General features: G+C 39.2%; 1 protein-coding gene across 2 annotated transcripts in view; it reads right to left on the minus strand.

Moving 5' to 3' along the window:
• Nucleotides 1-1,003: 1,003 nt before the first annotated feature.
• thoc2 (THO complex 2) overlaps nt 1,004-13,212 on the minus strand; it is a 139,877-nt gene continuing 127,668 nt past the window's right edge. For both annotated transcript variants that reach the window (XM_073058018.1, XM_073058019.1), the window contains 3 exons: nt 11,792-11,862; nt 10,782-10,830; nt 1,004-1,694 (listed from right to left, as the gene is read on the minus strand). In XM_073058018.1, the coding sequence (XP_072914119.1) occupies nt 10,803-10,830; nt 11,792-11,862 (99 nt within the window). In that variant the 3' untranslated portion in view covers nt 1,004-1,694; nt 10,782-10,802. The remainder of the gene's footprint in view (nt 1,695-10,781; nt 10,831-11,791; nt 11,863-13,212) is intronic.

Here is a 13,212-nt window from a genome sequence, read left to right on the forward strand (position 1 = left end):
AGTACCCCTTATCCAAAATGCTTGGGGCCAGAAGTGTTTCATACTTCAGATTCTGGAATATACAATAATATATCTTGGGATTGCCATGATTTCTGACACTGAATTTGTGCTACAAGCAAGCAGTCTTTCTATTACACTTTTTCATCACACAAATGTACTTAACGGTAAAAATTATTACATACTATTAATATAATGAAAATATAATGTGTTCAGGTTAACAAAAGCAGTATCAGGAGATTACCTGAATCATCTGTAGAACAACAGACATGCAGGCTTTCAAGTCTCCATGTGTGATGCTGTGTTTTGATTAAAAGATTATAGTACACTTTGGGTTTTACATTTTTTTCAGTTTTTATCTAAGGTATAACAACAATCTACATTGTAGACTTGTTCTGGTGCTAGATTTTCAGCAGCGACTATCTTGGCAAACTGATGAATTTCTCTGCCACTTTGTGATCAGCAGATGCTTTATCTTTAAAAGTTTTTAAATCTTTGGAAATTTTGTTCTGTATCTTTTCTTAAATTTCTGCAACCAGCCCACTGAATATCATAATTACCTTCAATTTTCAGTTTGTCATTATAGATCTTTGCTTGTTTCATGATCAGCATACTGTTAAGCACCATATGTTCACTCCAATTACAATGAATCCACTCTTTCAATACACATCGTGATATTCATTTTTTTGCTTTATGCAGCATTTTTCTATTTTTGACTAATTATGTGAGGTCACTTCTCAGAATTGTCTGTGGTGCATAGAGACCTGCTCATTGCCTGCAAACCTTCCCAGCGCCTTGTGGAATTAGTCATGTTAGTGCTTAAAGAAAATTTTCAATTTCAGAGGTTTCTGGATTTTACATTTTTGGTTAAGGGGTATTCAACATGTATGTATAAACTTTTGTGTTGAACAAACTATAAGGCAGACTGAGGTCAATCTGGTATTATTAAAAGCTATCACTAAATTCAATAGCGCAACAAAAGAATGAGCAGAACTTTCACAACATATGACCGACTGAGAAAACTATCCATTTATTTAGAAAAAGATTACACTGGTAGAATACAGCAGATAAAAAATTCAAATGTAATTTTGAAAATTTATGACCAAACATAGGTATTCACGGAAATAGAAATCTCCTGTAGTTGTACAATTTAAACCTAATTTCATCTCAAGGACAATACTTGTAATTTGCTTTAAAATTTTCATGAAATAAACACAAGATGCTGCACGGGATAGTTTTAATCAGTAAACTAAACAATGGCTGATTTTAATTACACACAATCACTATACTAGTGTATACATAATATACAAATATCTTCATTGCCGTAAAGGTGAAGATGGAAGGTTGTAGACAGCTGGCAGCAGGCATGAGCCTGCACTCAAAATGACTGCAAATGTACTTTGTGGTTTTGCAGCGTACAGCACATTGTGCTTATATTTAAGAGCAAACCACTTGCTAATATACTGAGAATGACATGCATACAGACAAAACATCAAGTGAAAAAGACAACACAACTCAATTTTTAAATGATGGCCAACAGAAATGGAGTGAAAGTAATTGAACAAAATGTTTTAATAGGCTTCGGTTAGGTCCTCCCTCTCTTGATTTTGTCAACCTCACCAATGAAGTCCTTGCGTTCCAAATTCAGTAGCACAAGTAAAGTCACGGCACCAGCTTGTAGTCCAATGGGGAAAGAACTGTAAATATTTAAGAAAAATAAAGGTTTAATGAACATAGAACATTACAGCACAGTACAAACCCTTTGGCCCATGATACTGTGCTGACCCTTTAACCTGCTTTAGGATCAATTTAACCCTTCCTTCCTACATAATCCTCCATATTTCTATCATCCATATGCCTATCTAAGAGTTTCTTAAATGTCCCTAATGTATCCGCCTCTATCACCACTCTGTAACCGTGGTAAAAAACATACATCTGACATCCCCCCTATACTTCCCAATCACTCTAAAATTAATCATCCTTACATTTCTGCCTTAGGAAAAGTCTCTGGCTATGCACCCTATCTATGCCCTGTTATCATCTTGTACACCCTTATCAAGTCACCTCTCATTCTCCTTCACTTGAAAGAGAAAAGCCCTAGCTTGCTCAACGTATCCTCATGAAACATGCTCACTAATCCAAGCAGCATCCTGATAAATCTCCTAACGCCTCTACATCTTTCTAATGAGGTGACAAGGATTTAGAACACAATATTCCATATGTTGTCTAACCAAGGTTTTGTATATCTCTAACATTACGTCACAACTCTTGAACTCAATCCTCCAACTAATGAGGGCCAACAGACCATATGCCTTCTTAACAACCCTATCAAATTGCGCAATATGGACACCAAGATCCCTCTGTTCCTCCTAAGAGTCCTGTCATTACCCTATATTCTGCTTTCAAATTCAACCTTTCAAAGTGATTCACTTCACTTTCCTCAGTTGATCAGCATCTGCCACTTCTCATCTCAGCTCTCCATCCTGTCAATGTCCATAGTAACCTATGACAACCTTCTCCACTATCCACAACTTCAACATTTGTGTCAACATTACTGTTTACTGGCCACCGAATAATAACATTACAGTGGCTCAGGCAATAAAGAAATAAATATCTGAGGCATGTAAGAATGCAGCAGCAGTTACCATGGGGGATTTTAACTTGCACATAGATTGGGTGAATCATGTTGGTCGAGACAGTCTGGAGGAGGACTTAATTGAATGCATCCATGATGGCTTTCTCAAACAGCATGTTACTGAACCTACCAGGGAACGTGCTATCGTAGATCTGGTCCTGTGCAATGAGATAGGTAAAATTAGTGACCTTGTAGTTAGGGGAAAGACTGATAACAGTATGATTGAGTTTCTCATACAAATGAAGGGTGCAATAGTTTGATCTAAAACCAGTGTATTATACCTAAGCAAAGGATGAGGGAGAATTTAGCTAGTGTAGACTGGGAACACAGGCTATATGGCGGGATGGTTGAGTGGAACAGTGGAAGACTTTCAAAGAGAATTTTCATGGTGCTCAACAAAAGTATATTCCAGTTAAAAGCAAGGACGGTAAGGGTGGGGAGATTCAACCTTAGATAACTAAGGAAATAAAAGAAGGCATCAAACTAAAAGCTCGTGTATACGAAGTCTCCAAGAGTATTGGGAAACTGGAAGACTGGGAAAATTTTAAAAACCAACCACTAAGCAAGTAATAAAGAAAGGGAAGGTGGATTATGAAAATATAAAAACAGATAGTGAAAGTTTTTTTTACAATTACAGTGGCATGCAAAAGTTTGGGGAGCCCTAGTCAAAACTTCTGTTACTCTGAATAGCTAAGCAAGTAAAAGATTTCCAAAAGGCATAAAGTTAAAGATGACACATTTCTTTAATATTTTAAGCAAGATTACTGTTTTATTTCCATCTTTTACAGTTTCAAAACAACAAAAAAAAGGGCCCAAAGCAAAAGTTTGGGCACGCTGCATGGTCAGTACTTAGTAACACCCCCTTTGGAAAGTATCACAGCTTGTAAATGCTTTCGGTAGCCAGCTAACAGTCTTCCAATTCTTGTTTGGGGGATTTTCGCCATTCTTCCTTGCAAAGGCTTCTAGTTCTGTGAGATTCTTGGGCCATCTTGCATGCACTGCTCTTTTGAGGTCTATCCACAGATTTTCGATGATGTTTAGGTTGGGGGACTCTGAGGGCCATGGCAAAACCTTCAGCTTGCGCTTCTTGAGGTAGTCCATTGTGGATTTTGAGGTGTGTTTAGGATCATTATCCTATTGTAGAAGCCATCCTCTTTTCATCTTCAGCTTTTTTACAGATGGTGTGATGCTTGCTTCCAGAATTTACTGGTATTTAATTTAAGTCATTCTTCCCTCTACCAGTGAAATGTTCCCCGTGCCACTGGCTGTAACACAAGCCCAAAGCATGATCAATCCACCCCCATACTTAACAGTTGGAGAGGTGTTCTTTTCATGAAATTCTGCACCCTTTTTTCTCCAAACATACCTTTGCTCATTGCGGCCAAAAAGTTCTATTTTAACTTCATCAGTCCAGAGGACTTGTTTTCAAAATGCATCAGGCTTGTTTAGATGTTCCTTTGCAAACTTCTGATGCTGAATTTTGTGGTGAGGATGCACGAAAGATTTTCTTCTGATGATTCTTCCATGAAGGTCATATTCATGCAGGTGTCGCTGCACGGTAGAACAGTGCACCATCATTCCAGAGTCTGCTAAATCTTCCTGAAGGTCTTTTGCAGTCAAACGGGGGTTTTGATTTGCCTTTCTAGCAATCCTACAAGCCAGTTCTCTCGGAAAGTTTTCTTGGTCTTCCAGACCTCAACTGTTCCTGTTAACTGCCATTTCTTAACTACATTATGAACTGAGGAAATGGCTACCTAAAAATACTTTGCTATCTTCTTATAGCCTTCTCCTGCTTAGTGGGCATCATTTATTTTAATTTTCAGAGTGCTAGGCAGCTGCTTAGAGGAGCCTATGGCTGCTGATTGTTGGGACAGGGTTTGAGGAGTCAGGGTATTTATAAAGCTTTGAAATTTGCATCACCTGGCTTTTCCTAACGATGACTGTGAACAAGCCATAGCCCTAACAAGCTAATTAAGGTCTGTGACCTTGGTAAAAGTTATCAGAGAGCTCAAATCTCTTGGGGTGCCCAAACTTTTGCATGGTGCTCCTTTCCTTTTTTTCACTCTAAAATTGTACAAAACAAAAGTAATACACTAATCTTGCATAAAATGTTGAAAAGAATGTTTCACCTTTAACTTTCTGACTTTTGGAGATCATCCTCTACTCACTTAACTATTCACAGTAACAGAAATTTTGACCGGAGTGCCCAAACTTTTGCATGCCACTGTATATAAAGTGGAAAAGGGTGGCTAAAGTGTATGTAGGTCCCTTGGAGGATGAGAAGGGGGAATTGACATTGGGTAATGAGGAAATGGCAGAGGCTTTGAGTGACTATTTTGTGTCAGTCTTCACAGTGGAGGACACGTCTTGCCAAAGAGAGATATTACAGATGCAATGGGAGGTGAGGACCTTGATACAATAACCATCACTAAAGAAATAGTGCTGAGCAAACTCATGGGCCATTAAGATAGATTAAGTCCCCTGGTCCTGATGGAATGCGTCCCAGGGTACTGAAAGAAATGGCAGAAGTTATAGTAGAGGCTTTGTGATAATTTACTGAAATTCTCTAGATTCTGGGCAGATTGGAAGATGAAGAATGACAAACCACTGTTCAAAATAGGATGTAGGCAAAAGGCAGGTAACTATTGGCCAGTTTGTTTAATATCTGTAGTTGGGAAAATGTTTGAAGCTATCATTAAAGAAGAAGTAGTAAGGGACCTGAAAGTAAATGGATCCATCAGACAGCTGCAGCATGGATTCAGCAAAGGCAGGTCCTATTTGACAAACTTACTGGAGTTCCCTGAAGATACAATGAGTGCAGTGGATAGAGTGGAACAGATGGACGTTATTTACTTGGATTTCCAGAAGGCATTCAATAAGGTGCACATAAAAGACTTATCTGTAAGATAAGGATGCATAGAGTTGGGGGTGATGTTTTAGCACGGATAGAAGATTACTTAACTAATAGAGAGCAGTGAGTTGGCACATATGGGTGTTACTCTGGTTGGAAATCAGTGATGAGCGGTGTGCTGCAGGGGTCAGTGCTGGGCCTGCAACTGTTCACGATATACATTAACGATCTGGAAGAGTGGACAAAGAGTCGTGTATCTAAGTTTGCTGGTGATTTTAAATTGTGTGGAAAAGCAAATTGTGCAGAAGATACAGAGAGACATAGATAGGATAAGCGAGCGGGCAAGGGTCTGGCTGATGGAGTAAAATGATAGTAAATGCAAGGTCATCCACTTTGGAAGGAAAAATGGAATATCAGATTATTATTTAAATGGTAAAAAAATTGCAGCATGCTGCTGTGCAGAGGGACTTGGGAGCGCTTGTGCATGAATCACAAAAGGTTAGTTTGTAGGTGCAGCAGGCCATCAAGAAGGCAAATGGAATGTTCGCCTTTATTGCTAGAAGGACTGAACTTAAAAGCAGGGAAGTTATGCTACAACTGTAGAGGGTATTGGTGAGGTCGCACCAGGAGTACTGCATGCACTTCTGGTTTCCTTACTTAAGGAAGGATATACTGGCTTTGGAGGCTGTGCACAGGAGGTTCACCAGGTTAATTTCAGAGATGAGAGGGTTAGAGTATGAGGAAAGATTGAGTCACCTGGAACTGTACTCTCTGGAATTCAGAAGAATGAGAGATCTTATAAAAACATAACATTATGCAAGCGGTAGATAAGATAGAGACAGGAAAGTTGTTTCCACTGGTAAGTGAGATTAGAACTAGGGGACATAGCCTCAAGATTCAGGGGAGTAGATTTAGGACAGAGATGAGGAGGCTTTTCTCAGAGAGTAGTGAATCTGTGGAATTCTCTGCACAATGAGGCAGTCGAAGTTACCTCAGTAAATATGTTTAAGACAAGGTTGGATAGATTTGTGCATAGTAGGGGAACTAAGGGTTATGGAGAATAGGCAGGTTGGTGGAGATGAGTACATGGTCAGATGGCCTACTTCTGCTCCTATTTCTTACATTCTTTTTTACAAACATACTAACCCCATCCTTCTACCTCCTCATTTGTCATTTATAAAAATCACGAAGAACAGGGGGTCTCAGAATAGATCCCTGCAGAACACCATTGGTCAGTGACCTCCAGGCAGAATATGCTCGATCTACAACCACCCTCTGCCTTTGATGGGCAAGCTAATTTTGTATCCAATCAGCTGTTTCCCTGGATCACATGCCTCTTGACTTTTTGAATGAGTTGACCATGGGGAACCTTATCAAACGCCTTACTAAAATCTATATACACGACATCCACTGTTTTACCTTCATCAATGTGCTTTGTCACAGACTCAGAATTCATTCAGGCTTGTGAAGCATGACCTACTTCTCAAGAATCCCCTGCAATAATTTGTCACCACTGAAGTAAGACTCACTTGTCAATAATTCCCAGGGTTATCCTTATTCCTTTTTTTGAACAAAGGAACAACATATGCCACTCTCCAAAAACCTGGTAGAACTCCTGTGGCCAGTAAGGAGAAAGATTTTTGCCAAGGGCACATCAATCTCTTTCCTCACTTCCTTTAGTAATCTGGGGTATCCTGACCAGCCATGAGGTATTACCTATCACAATGTTTTTCAAAAGTTTCAGCAGATCCTCTTTCTTAACATCAGCTTTTTCTAGCATATCAGCCTGTTTCACATTGTCCTCACAAACCTCAAGGAACCTCTCACTAGTGAATACTGAAGCAAAGCATTCCTTAAGAATCTCCCCTTCTATATTTCCACTTCTACACAATCAGGACGGCTCACCAATACCATTACTTTCTGAGGAGGCTGAAGAGAGCTGGATTATGCATACTTGTAGTCATGCATACTTCTACAGATGCACAGCAGAGAGCATCACAACAAGCTGCATCACTGTATGATACAGAAAATGCATTGCAGTCAACAGGAAGGCTCTACAACAGGTGTATGTATGTGTGTATATATATATATATATATATAGAGTTAGTTAGTTTAAAAAAGTCAGTAACATCATGAAGGATCCCACCCACCTTGCTCATAACTGTTTGTCCCACGCCCATTAGACAGCTGGCTACAGAGCATCCACACCAGGACCGCAGACTCAAAAGCAGTTACTTTCCCCAAGCAGTAAGGCTGATCAACACCTCCACCCACTACAAACACAAGATGCAACACACACACAAAATGCTGGAGGAACTTAGCAGGCCAGACAGTATCTATGGAAAAGAGTAAACAGTCAATGTTTCGGGCTGAGATGTTGACTATTTATTCTTTTCCGTACATGCTTCCTGGTCTTCTGAGTTCCTTCAGTACTTTGTGTAACCTCCTCCCACTAACCCACCTCTCCACACCCCTGAACCACAACTACTTTATCATTACCTGTCAGTCACCTTGTGTACCAACTCTCCTGTGTCAAGTGTCACTTAATGGACATACAATCACTGAATATAAACTATCTTATGTATGTATGTATGTATGTTTGTTTGTTTGTTTGTTTGTTTATTTATTTATTTATTTATTTATTGCGTTTTTGAGTAATTGCTTATTGATTTACTGATACAGCACTTCCAGCTCTTCAAGCGACACTGCACCAGCAAATTCACAATTCCAATTAAACCTTACCTAAGCCCAGGACAATTTACAATGACCAATAAACCTACACAGTACGTCTTTGGACCGTGGGAGGAAGCAAGGAACACCAAGGGAAAACCCATGTATTTCACGGGACTCCTTACAGAACAATGCCAGATTTGAACTCTGAACACCTGAACTCTCTCAGCTGTAATGGCACCATGCTATCCAGTATGTTGCTGTGGCAACCATGATATTATTGTGTTCTTTATCTTATTGTGTTTTATTTTTGTGCTGCATTATATCTGGAGAAACAATTTTGTTCCCCTTTACACTTCTGTACTGGTAATGACATTAAACAATCTTCAATCTTCTAAACCTGTTTAGTTCTTCCAGCACTCTAGTCATCCTTCTGTTCTTCACAAACATGTAGATCACCTTGGGGTTTTCCTTAATCTTACTCGCCAAGGCCTTCCAGCTCTCCAAAGTCAATTTTTCAGCTCCTTCCTGGCTACCTTGTTACTCTCTAGATTCATATTGTTGCTTCCTAAACCTTAAGTAGGCTTCTTTCTTCCTCTCCGACTAGATGTTCCACATTTCATCAACTAAGGTTCCTTCATCCTTTCCCTGCCTCAATAGGACAAACCTAACCAGAACCCTGTGCAAGTACTCCCTAACCAACTTCCACATTTCTGTTGTGCATTTCCTCAAGTACATCCATTCCCAACTTACACTGCCAAACTCCCACCTAACAGCATAATTCACCATCCGCTCCTATCCCTGCCCAAGGCAATCATAAAGGTCAGGGAGTTTCTGAACAACCACTACTGAAAAGAGCAAATCAGGAGAAACGATCAAAACCATTTATGACTTTCAGATGTATACCTACTGTATCTCCTTGCTTCAAGGCAAATAATGCAATCTTGTCTCTCCACATAATCTATACCATTCTGTTTCTGAAATATTCTCCACCCTAGCTACAATGATTCACTAAGTGGTCAACAGCTGGACCTACTGTGCTGGAACTGGTACACATCTTTAACTGACTCTTACTCCCACTAGAACAGCAATTACCTTGCATTACTGTGAAATTTTCATTGTATTTCTGAATGCCAATGCCCCTCCGCAAGCTGGAAGTGTCTAAGACTAGAACATAGGTTGAACCATGTACGGATGCTCTTTGCATATCTCTGGTATCTTGTGCTATTACAACACATTTCCAATTTTCCAGTGTACATCAAATAAGTCTTATCTCAGCAGGGAGGTGTTTTAGTCACACCGAGGAAAACTTACAAGTAGCTTAACAGAATATTGTCACAATATGAATCAATACAAGACAGATCATCTCACAGCAAGCATAAAGCCAAGCAGCAATATGCCCTTTCCATTAAGCCCCACAAGACTGTGAGTCACCGATTTAGTAAGGAACATCGTCCTTTTCTCATGTTATAATCATCTAAACTTACATCCATTTTATCCTGATTGTAGACTTCAGGAAAGGGAAACCAGAGGTCCATGAGCCAGTAATCATCGGAGGATTAGAAGTAGAGAGGGTCAGTAACTTTAAATTCCTTGCTGTCACTATCTCAGAGGACTTGTCCTGGACCTATCAAATAACTATTATTGCAAAGGAAGCACAACAGCACCTCTGCTTCCTCAAGAGTCTGTGGAGGTTCGGCATGTCATTGAAAAACTTGGCAAACTTCCATAGTTGTGAGGTGGAAAGTATGCTGACTGGCTGCATTATGCCTGGTATGGGAACACCAATGCCTTTGAGCAGAAAACCCTACAAAAGCTAGTGGATCTGGCCCAGTATATCATGGGTAAAACCCTCCAAACCATTGAGCATATCTACATGAAATGTTGCCGTAGAAAAGTAGCATCCATCATCAAAGATCCTCACCACCCAGACCATGCACTTTTCTCGCTGCTGCCATCAGATAGAAGGTACTGATGCCTCCGGACTCACCACCAGGTTCAAGAACAGTTACTACCCCTCAACCATCAGGCTCTTGTACAAAAGGGAACAGCTACACTCATTTAAAGACTCTGTTATATTGTTATTTCATTCTCGTTATTAATTGCTTTTTTGTTATATCTGCATTTGCACAGTTTATTTACAGTTAACAGTTACTGTAGTTTACAGTTACTGTTCTATAGATTTACTAAGTGTGCCCACAGAAAAAGAATCTCAGAGTTGCATGTGATAACAAAACTTTACTTTGAATTTTAAAGCATCCTTTTGGTATAAGGAATTCAGATGACAAGCATAAGTGGTTCCCAAATTGGTGTTTTTGTTTAGAAACAATTTATTCTTATTATTTAGTCAGTTAATCCTGGATGTCTCCTCTCAAATAGAAGCATTTTCTAACATCCAACTACAGAAATATAGATATCTATGCTCTATTTTGACTTAAATTACTTTGCACTTCCTTTGCCTTCTGCACCATATTGAGCAGATTTTCTTAATGTTTTGCTTACCAAATTCTATTCAAAGAAAAAAAATGCAAGAACCATAAACTGACAAAGAGAGAACTGTTTGTTGTAATGCAAGAAAATAACACTGACAATTAAGTTGACTATTTTATACCAAAATCAATACCTTACCATTAGTTGTGTTATTCTTCATTATCTATGTTTTTCTGAGGATTTATGAGTATGATTATTAAGAAAAATAAGTCAGAATGTGTCACTTATACCATCGACTTTCTAACAAAAGACAAGCAAGCACTGTAAAACTGGAGTGATTCTGGAAACTGTACAAGGGATGTAAATTTATCATGTGGCAAAAACATCCTGCACTCAGCGTTAGCAAGAGCAAGGAATTAATTACAAAGGGAGGGAAGTTGAGAGAACACACTCCAATCTTCATTAAAGGGTCAACAGTAGAAAGAACAAGCTGCTTCAAAGTTTCTGGGCATCAATATCTCAGAGGATCTATCTTGGGCCCAATACAATGATGCATCACAAAGAAGGTATGCCATACTTCATGAGGAGTTTAAGGAAATTTGGCATGTCACTCTTGCAAATTTCTACAGATGCATAGTGGAGAGCATTCTGACTGGCATAGAGGCTCCAATGCATAAGACTGAAATCAATAGCAAAGTATGACAGAATCAGCCAACTCCATCAAGGACACAAGCCTCCCCACACCTTCAAGAAGCAATGGCCCAAGAAGGCATCCATCACTAAATGACTCTTACCATCCAGTTCACGCCCTCTTCTCCTTAATAACATCGAGGAGCCTGAAGATTTAGGCTTAACATTTTAGGAACTGCTTCTTCCCCTCTGCCACGAAATTTCTGAATGGTTCATGAACACTAACTTGTTATTTCTCTTTTGCATTTTTTATTTTTATAACTGTAGAGATTTTTATATCTTGCATTGTACTACTGCTGCAAAACAACAAATTTCATGACACATGTCACTGATAATAAACCTGATTCTGATTCTGTGAGGTGAGACTCCAAATGTGAGGAAAATAATGGTGGTTGGCATTGGGGCTTTTTGTATGGTATATCAATTTTAAGATTATTCTGTATTTCATAGAAATTTCAATAAATCTAGTTTTGTCATGAACCCATTTCCACAAGCATAGAATCAATTAAAAAGGATATTGTTTTTTGTCATCTTTCAATCCACTACTCTCACGCTTTTCTTTCTTCTCTCCTTTGTCATGCCTGGATTCCTGTTGAAAATATTAAACAAATAAAATATGACAAGATTTTGACAGGTTGAATTGATTAGTCATATTGGCTGCATTCAAGTTTGTCATTCTACCATACACACATATATCTACCATACACACATACACCTGCAAATGGAACAATGTTCCTCCATATCAAGTCAAAAGTTAAAAAGTAAACGCTGCTGGCATTTCATACGTGATGAGACCTGGGTGGTGGCAGAGAGTTCAGTAATGTTACGGCCTGAAGGAAAAAGCTGTTTCCCATCTAAACAGTTACTGTCCTAATGCTATGGTACCTTCTGCCTGGTAAGGGGTGAAGGAAATTGCTGGACAGAAAGAAGGGGTCATTGACAATGTTATAGGCCCTGCATATGCAGTGCTCTGAATAAATATCTCTGATGGGTAGAAGAGACACCCCCCCATCCCCATGATCCTCTCAACAGTCCTCACAGTTCTTTGTAGGTTTAAAAAAAAAGCATCACTGAAAATTTAAGAGATTTGTCTCCAAAAGCTTTTTATTAACCCTGGTCAGTCCTCATTTTACTTCCACAGCACCAAGAAAAAAGTGGGCCCAGTTGCTGATCCACTTCACATCCCAGTATTAAATCAAGTATGCCCCGTATTCCAGTCAGACCTCCTTCCATAAAATCCAGGTCGATGATCATTCCATTGTGGTATTTCAGAACGGTAAAATTACAAACAAAGCTTGCTCTCTCTGCTTTTCTCCATTCAAAGGGAACAACAATCCTTTAATGATCACAAATATCATGACCAGTCAACGCTGAAGTGGAATGATGCTGCTATTCTAGCATTAATCTGTATCACTGTTACCTCAGATTGGGAAGTCGGAAGCGGTTACAGAAGCAGGGAACAAATTTGCAGTGTGAGGGTAAGATTAGGTAGAAGACAGGAAGTGAAGACAAAGCTAGAATGCTAATGGAATGTTTTGGAGACAATCAGCAGAGTTGGATCACAGAGACCAAAAAAAGGAACAATCCTTGTTCCACACAAATTATATAGGGCTCTAGATTTAGCTCTTAAAATTAATGAGCTTGCAGGTTTCTTTTATAAATTATGACATCTAAATTTTCTTATTCAAAGATGTCATAAACCAGAAATCGACTGGTGTAACCAAGGACATGTTCCTAGGTATATGGACAACATAATGTTCAGATAATAGGGTACCTCGGATACGAGGCGGAGTTAAGATGGTGCTAAACGGCGACCTCTTTGCTTGCATCTTCGGAAACAGTTCTATTTCCATCTTTAATATCTTTATTTTTCCCTTTCAGGGTTCTTTTGAAGACCCTGACCTGGAGTTACAGGCTGACTTCAGTTCTTTGTGGGAAT

This window comes from Hemitrygon akajei, chromosome 10, assembly GCF_048418815.1.
Source record: "Hemitrygon akajei chromosome 10, sHemAka1.3, whole genome shotgun sequence".
In the NCBI taxonomy this organism is placed as follows: Eukaryota; Metazoa; Chordata; class Chondrichthyes; order Myliobatiformes; family Dasyatidae; genus Hemitrygon; species Hemitrygon akajei.